At 31.7% G+C, this 15,902-nt stretch overlaps 1 protein-coding gene across 1 annotated transcript; it reads right to left on the bottom strand.

Moving 5' to 3' along the window:
- Positions 1 to 12,272: 12,272 nt before the first annotated feature.
- LOC134260379 (multiple epidermal growth factor-like domains protein 10) lies at positions 12,273 to 15,142 on the bottom strand. Its single transcript, XM_062742950.1, has 4 exons — positions 15,031 to 15,142; positions 14,378 to 14,518; positions 13,804 to 13,953; positions 12,273 to 12,568 (listed from the first exon to the last, which is right to left on the bottom strand). Exons 1-4 carry the CDS (start codon positions 15,140 to 15,142, stop codon positions 12,273 to 12,275), a joined length of 699 nt encoding a protein of 232 aa, XP_062598934.1.
- Positions 15,143 to 15,902: the final 760 nt, after the last annotated feature.

Here is a 15,902-nt window from a genome sequence, read left to right as displayed (position 1 = left end):
AATTTTTTTTCAAACACCATTCGAAATCGTGAATGTCCAGACCTTTTTGCATATATTATATATATTTTATTTTTATTTTTGGTAGTTTTGAGTTTTTCGAATAAAAGCCATCGTTTTTCTTTTCTTACTGTCAAGCAGTGGCTTTTTAGAATTGTTTCGAATAAGAGCAAGTAACACATGAAACAAAAACACAGGAAAAGAGTAAAAAGTGTGATAGGGATTACCGATATTCCAAAAATAAGGTAACACTTTTTGTATATCCATCAATCAAAGAGAAGAAAAAGTTACCTTTAACTTCGATTTCACATATATTTATATAGGAAAAAATCAGATACGTTTGGGTATAATGTTATATTCCTTGTATTGTAAACAGTGATGTAGCGACCAGAAGTGACACAGTCTTGGGTGACCTCATTAGCCAGTATTTGTTGTATGTTATGTTGATAACAGAGAGTTCCTGACCTCCAGTCTTTTGTATCAGATACATGCACAGAGAATCCAGAGAGTGTGTAGCCTTCTAGGGAGAAATGACAAAAAAATGAATCATTACAGATTTATTTTTAAATCTATACATTAATACTGTTGATTAAATTACATTTCAACAGCTACTCCATCAAACCTACTTTGACATTTTACAGCTACTTGTGATCTTGAGGGACAGCAAGATGATCCTTTTGGGCATGCATTTATGTTGATTTCATTGCCCGCACAGTTTAAAACATTTTCATAAAAATCACTCGATGATATATCTACAGCTGTTATAAGATGGATTATCCCTAAAAATAACAAATGATATTTTTTCTAGAAAAAAGCATATAAAGAAGAAAACAGAAGCAGAATAAAAAAGATAATTATAAGAACTGAATGTATCTTAAATTATATGAAAAGTACATCAATTTTTCTTGATGGGAGGATTTTTTTTTCATTCAAAATGAGTTTTAAAAGTAAGAAAGTACGAATAAAGTACATACCATGTTTAAAGGTCATAGGATACAATTCCAACACCATAATTTCACTTTTTAAACCCAGCTAACATATGAAAGAATGTTAAATTAAAGAGTAGTTGAAGATTCTGGCTTTTCTCGTGTGGCGAAATAGAGATAAGATATTTAACTTGTTACTTTTCTTACCCACTTGTTACTTTTCTTACCCGCTTATCGTTCTTGATTTTGTGGTTTTATGACGTCACAAAGGCCCGCTGATGCAAACGGATCATTGGATATAATGTACATCTACTCTATTTTATCAAGTTAGTTATATTTTGTTTTTGTGAATATAAACGCTTGTCTGTGTTCAGATAACTTATATGATGTCGTAGTTCCTTCATTTCAGTTTGAACAAGTCGTTAATGAATAACGGCAACTGAAAAACTGGGCTTTTCTTCGGAGGATGACCCTGCTGAATATCATATAAAAATATATATTTTTTTTCTTAATAGGCAACGACGTTTTTTTTTTCTTTTTTTTTTTTTTGTTTGACAGTCGTTTGTACTAGCTAACTCATAATATACGAGTTTGAGTTGTTTATTTCTTGTACTAGTTGTTTAAGACCATCTGGGAAAATGTTAAATTTCAAGAATTTTCTTTTACAAAAAAGTATGTAAAATCGAAAAACACGGAGGAGGGGGAAGGGGGGAGAGTAAGAGACAGGAGATGGGTAGAGTGTTGTACATAAATAAGTAAATATAAATAAACGCTGTCAAACAATGAGAATTGAATGAATTGAATAAAACATTAACACAAAAAAAAAAATTGTTTAACTTCAAATTTAAAAAAAAAAAAACATAAAAGCCACAGGCCCTATGATCATATAGGTAGCGCATTCACTAGGTCTATATTGTCCAGAAAAATTGAATCATTGACCACGTTGGACTCTTATATAAAAGTGAATTAATTCCCACTCTCATATACATAGGTATTTCTCTCTATCGATTAATTGCTTCTATCCTTTCTCTTAATCGGTCGAAGTGTCAGACGATGAGAATAATCACTGACTGATAAAACATGCTTAAGGTCTTGCAAATATGCGATTAAATTATAAAAAAGAAATACTAGCCTGTTTGAAGATCGTGTGATTATATAAGGTTTCAGTCATGATGATGATATTTCTTAAAATTAAGCTGCAAAATGGCATGACAGTTTGTAAACATTGCATAGCATTGAACAGCGACTGGGTCTTTCTGACGTCATAGGCTAAGGGAGATAAGCAACGTATGTCAAAGCTCGTTTACCCGACTGAGTAATTTTCATCAACTGGGTTGTTGCTATCTTGCAATAAAAAAGCTGAATAACATTTTCAGTCTCATTTTATCAGCTCAGATAAAGTTATTGCCGTATGTAACTCAATATGTTCAGGTATTTGTCTCTTATGGCCTTAAATCTAAAGAATAAAACCTTCTTGCTTAATGCAAGGAATGAAGACCTAGGTTTCATTTTGTTATGCACAAGTTACATTTTAAAATAGAATAAAAATGCATTGAAAGCATTCGTTGATGATTGTTTTGTTTTTAATACAGTCCCTGAAACGTTCTACTTTCCCATTTTTCCTTTCCTTCACCATTCGTTCAGCGTGCGTTCACCGTTCGCTCTCCGTTTACAGTATTGCGTTCACCGTTCACCGTGAGCTCGCGTTCACGTTCACAAAACGTTCACCGCTCGCTCTTCGTTCCTTTTACTTTGCGTTCTCCTTGCGTTCACCGTTCACTTATCGTTCAGTGTTCATTGTCATTCGGAACTCCGAAGTGAAAGGACTTATCTTTTAGATGGTAAGGATTTACATGTTTTTTTTTAATTAAATAACTTAGATATCGTGTTTGAAGAATAATTATTTAATTGCAAAAATTATCTATGATATTTATATTTCTATTATTATAACTCCGCTGTTACTTATTTCATGAAATTTCCCTGGAAAATAATTAATGCATTAAGTACCTACATGTATGTAGAACGATACTAAAATATTAACTTCAAAAAAGGCAATGTACAAACGTTTCACGCACGGCATCAATTTAATTTAATTTTAAAGAGGACAAATGATTAACGGATGTATAGTAATCAATCCAAGTCTTTTACAGAACAAGAATATATAAAAAAAATTATTTCTACAGTAACACGTATATTTAAACTAAATGTAGGTTTGAGAATTATGAACAGTACTGCAAATATTCAGTTAATTAAATATCTTTAGAGATAATTAAATTGATGTTGTGGTTTTAAATTGTAGAAAAGACCAACTGTTTAAAATAGTCTACTACATGTATTAGAGAAGGAAAATTCCTTGCTTCACTGTACCTAAACATATGTTTAAAAATATGTTTTTTGCCATTCAGTATAATTAAGACCCCCCCCCTCCCGGTGCCTTTTCTCCGAAATAAAATTCTTATTGAGTTTTTACAGTATATTTTAATTCATATTTAATTTTTATTGTAACACAAGAAAATCAGTCTTAAAACCAACATCAAACAGTCATTAAACAATAGTATTTTCGTAAAAAACTGTGCCGACAGAAGTATTTTAAATTGGCAGGGAATAAGTTTCACATTCAATTTAAAACTTAATCCTTCCAAGTATATTATATTCGAATTATTTTTTTTTTCCTGCAGGAATGCAAAATCAGATGTAGAAATGATAGGGAAAAAATAATAAAATTTCTTGAATACTAAGTGACTCTTTGCCCTCGGCATGTTCGGTGAAACGCGATTTCCACATCTCCACTGTGTCGAATTATTTTGATTGACAACACAAACACGCTACTTTAAATGTAGCACGGACTTCCTGTGAGCTCTGTGAACTTGATGATGGAAAATAAAAGCCAATGATTACTGTCAAATGGATTTGTTAATCTAAAAAAAAAGATTACCTTGATTGCTTGGAATATTTAGGAGAAATAATAAGAATTTTTATTTGATACAATATATATCTGAGAATCCAGGGGTCATCTCTCTCTCTCTCTCTCTCTCTCTCTCTCTCTCTCTCTCTCTCTCTCTCTCTCTCGTACATTTCTCTGTTCAATAAAAATTATGACAACACATTACTTATTTAGTTTTGAAAATTTTATCTACGCATTTATTACAAATAATTTGGATGCCTCTTTCCAACATCTTGACCGAGTATAATCACGGCCGGGAAATGTCTACAGATACATGAAGAAGTTAGCAAAAATAATCGTCATAAAAGAATAAAAAGGCACATAAATATAGAATATTTTGCATTAGAATCTAAATAAAACGAGAATTTTTATGCAGTACGATAACAGTCAATGTCAACATATAATTGTGAATTTTTAAAAAAAATCCGTTATTTTACTCAGAATCGCTCTGGCACGGAAATACATGTACGGTTGTTTCAACCCCGTACAATGTAATTAATTCATTCTATAATTAGTAGTTTTATCTTCAGAAGTCCACATTATTTTATTTAGTGAAAAGAATAAGCATAATTATTTACTATATTAGTAGATTAATTTATTTTTTAACTACATGCGACAACAAATACACGTTTGACGGCGATTAAAATCATGTTATTAAAATATTGATTTAAACATAGGTATGTGCAGAAAAAAATGTTTTTATTTATTTATTTATTGATGAATTAATTAATTAATCAATTAATTTATTTATTGTTTATCTCAGTAGTAGTTTCATCTTCTTAAGTCCACATTATTTTATTAGTTAAAAGAATTAGCATAATTATTTACTATATAAGATTAATTTATTTTTTAACTACGCGCGGTAACAAATACACGTTTGACGGTGATTAAAATCATGTTATAAAAATATCGATTTAAACATACGTATATGCAGAATTTTATTTTTATTATTTATTTATTTATCTATTTATTTCTCTTTTGTTTATCTATCGTTTATTTATATTTGTTTATGCAATTTGAATTATAGAATAAAAGAATAATTTCAATGCAAAGAAAAGACCAAAGGCATTCCGAATAAATCGTTCATCTTGCGTTCACCGTTCGTTCACCGTTCACTTTGCGCTCGCGTTCGCGCTCCGTTCGCGTTCTGCGTTCACTCACCGTTCACCGTTCACACATCGTTCACCAAGTTGCGTTCACCGTTCACACATCGTTCACTCACCGTTCGCTCTGCGTTCGTTCACCGTTCGTTCAGCGTTCGTTCACCGTTCGTTCACCGTTCAGGTGGGAAAGTAGAACGTTTCAGGGACTGTAAATATATTCTTTATATGTAAATCAATTTGTACAAGAATAACACAAATTCCTTTACATTTTCTTTTAAAGTATGGATGATATTGATTATGTTTTAACTACCAAGCCCAATAATTTATTTATACTCGACAAGTCAGGTTTATTTTTTATTCCAGTTTTTTTCTAATATAGATCACTCATATTTGACCCATTTCCTTTCAAAAAGGCATTTATTTAAACTCCAATGATTTTCAATCTTTTTTAAATGAAAAACTGTCTTATTTTTACTTTTTTTTAAATCTGGAACACGTTATATTCATTTATGTTGCAATATTAATTAATCTGCATATGGTACGGGTACTACCGGTATTTTTTTTCCAGAATACTTTTTAAGGAATATTCCAGATTTGCATTTGCATAATTATGTTTTCAAATTAATGATTGTGATAAATTGTTTGTAATGAAATTAATATTTGAAATATTTTGAAGAGGCAACAATGTAAAAAAAAGAGTCCAATTGATTGAAATGATCATCATTAGGAGGAACAACGCCATCCATCCCTTTCAAATGATAATCAAATGTATATTCTTACGGTATAAATCCCCAAGCTAAGCAAACAACCTGGGCATCCTTTTCGTCAAAGTTATCGATACGTATCCTGCTTAATGGACCCAGAGCATAGACCGGTCCATCTCCATTTGAATCAGGAACGAGACCAGAATCAGACGATCTTATTGAGGATGCATTGAGACCAACTGTAAGTGACATATGTATGTTCAAGTCTATACTATTAAATATCAAACTTTTCATGGGATTTTTGAACAAAATTGTACATAAATGACAAGCGTTTCTATGTTTGTGCCGAAAAATGCATGAACAATTCCTTGGCAAAAAATACTGTCACACCTCATTTTTTTTTACTCTTTGAATTGATAATTTTGATGAAGGATATAGAGATAGCAAACAGTATTCAATCTCAAAGTCCATAAATCAATAAAATAGGAGCAGAGCAAACGTGGACCTCCGAAGCCTCAGAGGTATGGTAAGGTGCATTGGAGGAGTGGGCATCCCCTGCTGACTGGTCACACCCGCCATGTGGTCCCTGTCATGATCAGGAAATAACGGAAAAATTCAGTGTATAAAAACGGACCAACAACTGGTATGAAAAACGTCAGTCAGCATTTAACTCAATGAAAAATTGTCTTTGCTGACAAGGTCATTGTATCGACCATAGAACTTACGAAATGATGACTTTAAACGAGACTGTTGATATTCTTGATTCATCAACTTGCCTGTCAATAATTTACCTCGTTTTAGAAAATGTTCATACGTAGAGCATCCTCCTGCGTATCGAATAAACTGAGATATATATACTCCGTATGCAGGTGATGAAGGTATATTGCTGCATAAGTAAGGGAAGTTGAATATAGAAAAGTTAAAGTCATCACGATTATCATATAGCTTGGTTGTTAGATTACCATTAACGTTTTTTTGAAGCGAAATATCCAAGGAATATGTGTCAGACTCTGTGATATCTTTTATCTCAAGCTCACCAGAGAATATCATATCGACGTAGGGATGGAAATTACCATCAAGAATTGACAATACGTCGTCGCTATAACTAAATGTCGAGTTGAAGGCCATTGTAAGTGTTTTCTTCTTTTCACGCATAATATTTTGCACAAATTCTGCTTCATATGAATATAGAAATAGGTCTGCTCACTATCGGAAGCGCAATTTGTACCCATGCAAGATTCCAATACAAAGCTTTAGATTTACCGAAAAATAAATACTCATATAACATCGAACAAGATTGTATTCTGTTTGATATATGAAATTAGAGTATCGTTACGTTATATATCTAAATGCTTACAACCGCCATGTATTATTGATATCTATGCTATATTTTTCTGCTCCCCAGATCCACTGTTAACCACGCCTCTTTCTGACCGGAAGCTGTCATTGCGCAGTCTAGCAAGTATCTACTCCTGTTCCGTCCACTGCTTGACTTGGTGAAAAGTATCTGTTATTGTATCTACTGACCTTTACAGGTTTGTTAAAGGCGAGGTTTGCTTTGATAAATAATGAAAAACAATATGTTTGACTCAAAAACCATATTCTGACTTTTCAAAATGCTAAATGTTTTCGATTTTAGTCAGTTAAGGCATTGATATGCATTTGTGTATAAAACAACTAACCGTATTGTTGAGCATTATCAATAAATTGGAGAGACACAAATAATACATAGAATATTATGGACTCCATATTAGAGATGAGTGTAGTCATATGAAGGGAAAACTTCCGCATTGAATATAATAATTTTTTTATCTCCTTTTATGAGTTTTATCGTTTATAAACAGCATTTCGTAAATTGTAGTCTCGTTATCCTGGTCTTGCTAGCAGGTAAAACCTATGACTTAGGCGCAGGGTTCATAGAAGGTGTTATAAGTCAACATGGGATATTTAGTTATATTGGACAACAGACGTTTTTTCTGTTGATTTTCCAGTATTCTGAGTTTAACAGCCCGCTTGCTTTTTTTTATTTGTTAAGTTTTCTCATACCAATCATTATTCAATTTTTCAGCTATTTATAAATTAATTATTAATTCAATGGTCATGTTTTCGTCTTGCATATTTTTGTACATAATTTTTATTCATAACCTTTTTGTTGTTCAGCACACTTATTATATAATTTGTTAAAATCAATGCTAAAATCAATCTAAGCAAAAAGAGAAATGAATCTTAAAAAGATTATGTGTCAGATATAAATGCAAAGACAACTAGTCCTTGACTCAGAGTTGTATGTATACAATTTAAAAATTGTGCATGTTTTTGGAGGTTAATAATTAAAGAAATGTTCTCGAACCTTTAGGAAGGTTAGAGTTCACATGTGTAGTGCATCGTAATGGAAGTTCAATTGTGATGTGAAGAAAAATTTAACAAGCGACGAAAATAAAAAAAAACGACGAGATGATGCGTAGAAAATGCTTTGAATTTATATATTTCATGAATTATTTATAAAATCTTGGAAAATTACTAAACTTTATAGCAATATTGCCGAGTAAATGAAGAAAGTATATCGGCAAATATGACGTCATCAGCCTTGACATGACGCAGTACAAGTGATCCAGGGAATAAATTCGCTGTTTAAATATCTACAAAAATGCTTCAATAAATATAGAATAATTTCTTTTTCTTAACCTTATCATTAAAAATAAAAGGAAAAAAAAATATATTGTATAAGAAGTATGATTTATCTAAACGCATTATATTGGGGATGTACAGGGACAACAAATGTGTACAATATCGCTAAAGCGATAAGCGAATTCGTGATTTCCATCAAAAGTGCAAGGGGGAAAAAGTTTGTTTGAGCTGAAATATGGAATATTAATTACTTTTATAGTGTTTACTTTGATACTAGATTCTCTTCTGCTTTACATTTTATATTTATATCAAAATTTAAGCGAAAATATTGTACGCCTTTTCATCAATATTTTGAGTACTTCCAAAACAGTACAGACTTGTTGTAAGCACTTTTTAGGTAGAGAAAGTAAACATAATTTAATGTGAATCAGTTTTTTCTTCAAATCCAAGCGTAAGCGCTTGCACTATCCCCTTTTTCTTCACTCAATGTTATTTTTTGTCTAGTCACGTGACAAGCTGTTGATACATGCAAGATAACTAGTACTGTGTATGGCCTAGTCCTATCCATTATGGAAAGCTATATTATATTTCCGACATGTTTTAGTTACTTTATTATAATTCTTATAAAAACGTAATATTCTTATCAAATAGTAATATTAAAACGGTGCTAGGATCACATTTTCCATTTCGGTTCTAGAAATAGCTGAGTACGGTATATGTTTTCTTCTGTCACAGCCTGTGATGAAGAAATAAATCGCAAAAATAGACAAAAAAATGTTGAATAGAATTTGACGAACACTAACAAATAGTAAAGTATGGAGATAACAAACAGTATTCAATATCAAATTCATAAAAGGATACAAAACCGGAGCAGAGCAGATATAGGAATACGATTTCTCGACAATGATAGATTAATTGAAAAATAATATCCAAATTATAATTATAACCTTGATCCAGCCTCCCAAACAAAAATTAATATTTTAACCAACTTAACCCCAAACAATCCCGTTAAATACATTCATCACCATAGACCACCTATTGCGATGCCTATGGATCCTTTTGATAGTAGATATAATCAGCAAATAAGATTATCTTAAGGCTTATGCTTAAAAAATAAACCATTGTTATTTTTTAAACTATTAGATTCAATATTTAGCATGAAAAATTTATGTTCGGCTGTAAGAGTAAAATATTGATGTTTCATCAGCAACATTTTTACGCTTAAAAAACACTTGACAACTTGGTCTACATCTTTAAATTTCATAGTGCATTAGTTTTTCAAGATCAATGTCTGCAAACTATATCTTCATGACACCAAGACATGTCAAAGAGCACAAGGTGACTTACCGGTGTGCAGGTGATGCTCACTCGTCCATGGCACTTGATCCCACCTTTGATGTTTTGGAGGTCCGTGTTTGCTCCGCTTATATTTTGTAATATCCAATAAACTTTAGAGCTCGTATACAGTTTTTTTTATTTGCACATATTTTATTGTGTTCATTGTTTTTGGAGAACAAGAAACTAGTACAATTTCATAAAGAAATGATAAATTATATATTTCAACTGGCGAACGTTAATTTATAGAGTACCTCACTGCAAGCCTCACATCAATGTACTTGCTTTTATTATCTTGTATGTCAACTCCAAATTAAACAATTAAGATTAAAAATCTTCAGTTAAATAGTACCCATTGAGATATATGTTTTATGATTCTTTCAACTGCTTCTGACTAATTTCATTGCAAACTCATGCAAAAAAAAAAAAAAAAAAAAAAACAAGCCATTGTTAAAACCATTGCTGTCAATTTATGTATTCTTATTTCTAAAGTAAGATTTTCACTAACGCAAGACAAGCATTAAAGTCAACATAAAAAAACTGATAGTTCATGGTCAAAAAGTAAAAAAAAATATTCTAATAAATCAGAAGACATTACTTAAAGTACACATAAAATCGAGGAAAAAGTGGATCAGATTGTAGAGTCAAGGTCATCGGTATTTCAGGCCGACACCTTTTGGATATGAAAACAACAACTTCTATCAATCAAAAGTTAATATTGACGAAAAGTTATTGTCTGTTTACATTTCAAAGGAAAACAAACCACAAGACAGAAAAAATGCAGACGGACAGAATTGAGAGGCACATAATAAAAAATTGTCCCTTAATCTCCGGGGCATAAAATAGTATTTATACGCCGCCAGTACATGTTTGCATTATTCGAAACGTGAAAAAAAAAACTACATGTAACAGTATGGGAATTAAAACATTTTCCCCTTTTATTTTGATCACTTGATAATCCGTCTACTCGATCAAGGGTAGGACTCATGGCGGGTAAAGCTGCACAGGTAGACAGTAGATATTTTTCGCCTACAGCGCACCTTACTCGTGATGATCTTCCGTGTTACTGTTTTTGTGTCTTCTTCAATTTTTTTAGACATATTTTTGTTTGATTTTTTTTCAAGATTGAACCGTGTTTGAAATGCTTTCTTCTCTTATATTTCACATTTCTAACAACATAACATTTTAATTGAGATTCGTTATTTAATGTGCTTCTTAAACAACATTAATATGAAAGTAGTCACCCAATTTGTACCAAGTAGTTAACATATTTTTGAATTTCTTCCAGTTTATTATGTTTTGTAGAGGGACTGTGTGTATGTTTTATATCTTGTGATTTATTTCCTTCAGATCAGAGAAGATGCAAATGATCTAGTTTTTAGACGCATTACTAACTCTGAATTACAGGGAGGAAATAAGGAAATGAAGCTATGCATTTGATTTTTCACACACCCTTTTCATTTTCTTTCATCTTAAGTCATTTTAGTCGTTTTTTTTTAACATGTATCCTGTGGGAATTACCAGCATTTCACAATATTTCCTTATACAGAGAAAAGTTTAAAATACTTTTTGACCGACATTATACTGTAGAGCACATTATAGGAGACCAACGGGATATAGACATGCAGAATTATAAAGGTTTGCAGGCAAAAGCTTGGATATGGTATTTAGAAACCCGGAAAACACTTGAAATAAAGAAGTCATATTACCTTCAAAATTATTGAAGCGGATAAAATGAAAATGTAATCTTTAGTTCATTAAGATACAATAACATCCTTAAATTTAATTAACTTTCTGCAAAGCATTTAAAAAAAAACAGAATTAAGGCAGACTGAGGACAAGCAGCCAGACGTGAACAAATATTTCGTCCTCTTCCTCTGCTTTCAGCTGTGACGGACTAGTTAGTTTCACCTTGTAAATGTTAAATTGTCTTACAAAGATCATAATAATGTCCATTGTTTGTCTTCCTAATGAATTTTATATTCATACACTTAGTATTGTTTTTTTATTTACATCAGTCCTTGAACTTGTTTGATTAACCCTTGTATAAATCAAAACTTTTAACGGATTGGTTTAACTTCAGTTATTTTTCCACTAGATGACTAATTCATAATTATATCAATGACGAGTTTTCAGAGTAAGAAAAAAGAAGTTACAAGGAAATAGAAGTCAATGGTTTATAACCATGTAACGCATATTCATGAGTTTCAATTATTTAATGTTTTGATTGCTTTCTTTATTCTGAACAAGATTTATCGCATAATCAATTATAACTACCTTGGAAACGTTTCCAAAATTATATATTTTAAGCACCCTGAACATATCTGAGGCAAATAAATATGACTTTTAATAAGTAATTTATAGAATTTATTCCTTACGTATCAATCATACAAACATATAGGTAGAAAATCAAAAATGCTAAGATTGAAACTTTCTCTTACATATCTTTTTTGTCTTATAAGCTGTTTTTTTTTATTTCTTAAGCTACTTCGTAAATAAAAGAAAAATACAATATTTTCATACCAGATTATCTATACCAAAAAAATTATAATTGGTTCGTCGATGCTTATACTGTTAAAAACTGTTGTTTGTGTTGTATATTAACCAATTTACGTGATATATTTCAAACGTTTAATCAACCAAGATTAATGTACTCAGTTATAGATTTGACATCATTATTAGTTATTTCCATATAGTGAGACGCGTCTATTGCTGTATTTTTACTAGACACTGGATCGTGGATATGAACATACTCGGATTTGTCTTCTTTCCTAGCCATAGTAGTCTCGTACGCTGGATCTAAATTGCTAGAATGAGACGGTCGACAATTTCTTCGCAAGAAACAGAAAAAGAGCGTTGTAACCAACAAGATTATAACAACAGAGAGTAATGAGACTGTTAGAAGGAACGTGCTGTTCGAAATGGATGTTTCTGCAAAGAAAAGAGAAAAATTTTTTTTAATTCATATACGAAACTTTTACAATGATAGTTATGATTATCGAAACACTGTTCAGAAAAGCGTGAAACAGTTGCGGGCATATCTGTGCCTGTAATAAATATCATTAAATGGTTAAAGTTACACAATGATTTTTTTTTGTATTAGGAGACCATTCTCAGTAGTTCAGATGCAATGCATGTATTGGGAAAAGTATGACAAGAAAAGAATTTTTATATTTAAAAAAAATATAAGAATTTGATAAATACATTTGATGTTTAACTAAATTTGCCATTAAGTTTTCAAGAAACTGTATCAGACATGAATTGAATAATTAACTGAAAGGAGATTAAGCATTAAAAAAAGTACGTTTTACTGAACTATATTGACTGAACTATACTAAATTATTTACTGCTTTTTTTGTTCATAATAATTTTAATATGGAAAAATTATCTTTTTTTTGCAAAACACCTTCATTCAGTTCCCATTTTCATCCAGATGTATCATATGCTTAAAGTAATATCATTATTTTATGTTGTTAGATAACGAAGCAGTACTATTCTTAACTTCTACAAATATTGTTAAAAAAGATTGTTCAAATTTGTTCAAATTAAAATCATACATATGGATATTCTTGGTTTTACTCCAAAACATTTTATATGCTTACCTGTATGATGTAAAAAGATTCATCTATTTATTTCATTATTTTAATGACGTTGTAATGGAATTTGAATTCCCAGGCCTATTTTTCATTTTTTTTGTTTCCTCACAAATAGGCATGATACATTTAAACTTTAAAAATATATAAACTGAAAAGGTATTTAAAAAAGATAAATCATAATCCAATTAAAAAAATTGATTAAAAATCTTTAAATCACAACACAATGCAGAAAAATTGAAAAGATTTTTTAACAAAGAGAAATACAATTACCGGACCATAACACAGACATAATATTGATTCATGGATTGATATATACATGATATCTTTTGATTTAGTTTCGCGACCAACTTAAACTCGCGAATATTAATCGTCGTGAACAAATAATTTAGCTTAGTATTTGTAAAAAAAATCATTCCTCTGTCGCGTAAATTAATCGTCGCATGGATTCTACTGGACAATCGCGAATTAAAGATGACGCGAATAATAGTTGGCAATTACAATCACAGTGATCAATCGGTTTAGTATCAGAAGTTTTGTCTTAGTATTTACACTTCAAAGTTATTTTTATACCTGACATGGGAATTTCATTCTGACAAAAATCTCCAGATCTGCCTTCATTACATCTATTACAATACCCCGTCTCTGGATTACATATATTATCTCTGCAGTCGTTGCTACAAGACTGATTACAGATAACTCCATAGAAGGTCGAGGCACATACTGTAATAAAAGGATTAAATATAATGACGTTTGGTTAATAAGCAAGGGTACTAAGGGTAATTCATAGAAGAATATTAAATCTCTTTACAAAAAGATCTAAATTTCTAACAAGTGGACTATACCTACTCACGATTGTCGCCCGCGTGGCGCAGTGGTATGAGCGTCTGCGCTAGAGTCGCGAAGTAAGGAGTTGATCCTTATGTCGCGGGTTCGAATCCCCCGGTTGGACGTAAAGACCGGTCCTTCGGATGAGACCGTATAAACCGAGGTCCCGTGTCGCAGTAGGTGCTGGCACGAAAAAGATCCATCCCTGAGTGCCGAGTATAGGACAAAATTTGTAGCTTTCCGCCTGCAAGTGTCTCCATATGAGTGAAAGATTCTCAAGAGGGAAGTTAAACAATCTGCATTCAATCAATCTACTCACGATCCTGGCATCTTGCTACAATCCAGCCGTCCTTGCATCCTCCATCACATGATCCGTTCACGTGATCACACGACATGGGATCCAAACAATGTGGACTACAGTAATCCTTACACATCAGTCCGAAATGTCCAGGTTCACATTCTGAAAAGTTATACAATTAATTACTTCTTTTTTTTTAAATAAGCGTCAATAAGAAAAATAGAAATATAGGAAAAAAGAATATAAAAAATTTAGCGTCCTTTGAATAACCTGCATTTTGATTACCTAATACATATATTTTATCATAAAAGTAATTTGATCCAAAGAGTGGTATCGTCGAGTTGATGGGTGCATATCTTCAGATCCAACGAGAAGGAAAGCGTCAAGTACTTGCATATTCAGCAAAACGTGATATTGCTCTTCGAATAAAGTTACACCTCCCACGATAACTAGCTTGCTTTATATGAAAATATACTAAATAAAGATACTTCTTTTAGAAAAATATTATTTCTGAATTGATTATGTATGATGTCTTTTTGTGCAAAATATGTTCAGTGACAATCATGGCAATAAATGAGAAATGCACTAGTACAGAAAAAAGGCACAGTATTTTTATACGTAATTTAACTTGAATTTTTTTTTATTATATATAACATATGAAAAATATAGATAACCTTGATCACATTTATCACCTATCCATCCAGGAGAACACTCTCCAGGACAAAAACCATTCATGTGGTTACATGGTTTATCACTGATACACTGCCCACATTGGACAGAGCACATTTGTCCATATTTACCAGTTTGACATTATAAATAATGTATGATACGATAGCCAAGGCATTGAAATAACGACATATCTTCAATTTTTCTTTGTATATTCATTACGTGTCAATAGAGAAACACCGACATCTTACGAACGAACGTAACCAAAAACGGGGATCAGTCATTGTAGTCTGTTGTATTCACGGTTGCATTATTGAATTCTTCAATTTTATTGGGATTTCGATAGATAAAATCCCCACAAGATACCTCAAAGCCACGTCTTGTCGTAATCGAAACCGTGACGCAGCAATACATTTCAATGGACATCTAAACGAGCAAAGGGGTTCGAGGGGGGAAATGAAAAGAAAATTCAAAAAATGTCATTCTGTGGAATGAAATAAAAAATAATAGTATGTGCGGATCTAGTAGGGGTCGAACAGGGGGGGAGGGGGGGTACTTTACGAAGGGCGGTCGGGACATTAACGAGTTATCGTCTAAAACAAAATTGCAAAAACCCAAAAACTTTAAAGAAATTCTTATTCAAAATACTATATGCTGCTAAAAATAAAGTTAATATAGCTTTAATACACAGGTATTGTAGCCATATTATAAATCCAGGGGGATGCACGTTCGTAATTTCTCGGTTGATAAAGCTTCTTCATACAAACATGTATCTTATAAATCTTTATATAATTCTCACGGGTGCTAGTGGATAGGTCCCCCTTTTAACATCCCAGACCCAAATCTATTTTTTAATTTAACTGTAAAAGCTCAAAGGATT

This window comes from Saccostrea cucullata, unplaced genomic scaffold, assembly GCF_032062105.1.
Source record: "Saccostrea cucullata isolate Sc308-1 unplaced genomic scaffold, CSIRO_AGI_Scuc_v1 ctg12905, whole genome shotgun sequence".
NCBI classification, from domain to species: Eukaryota; Metazoa; Mollusca; class Bivalvia; order Ostreida; family Ostreidae; genus Saccostrea; species Saccostrea cuccullata.
The sequence above is the reverse complement of the archived record's forward strand: the minus strand, read 5'-3'. Positions and strand labels throughout refer to the sequence as shown.

Coding starts and splice junctions, on each gene's coding strand:
- LOC134260379 (XM_062742950.1), bottom strand. CDS start 15,142: ATGTGCTCTGTCCAATGTGGGCAGTGTATCAGTGATAAACCATGTAAC. Junction 14,519..15,030: donor AGGTGATAAATGTGATCAAG/GTTATCTATATT, acceptor ATAACTTTTCAG/AATGTGAACCTGGACATTTC. Junction 13,954..14,377: donor TGTAGCAAGATGCCAGGATC/GTGAGTAGATTG, acceptor CTTTTATTACAG/TATGTGCCTCGACCTTCTAT.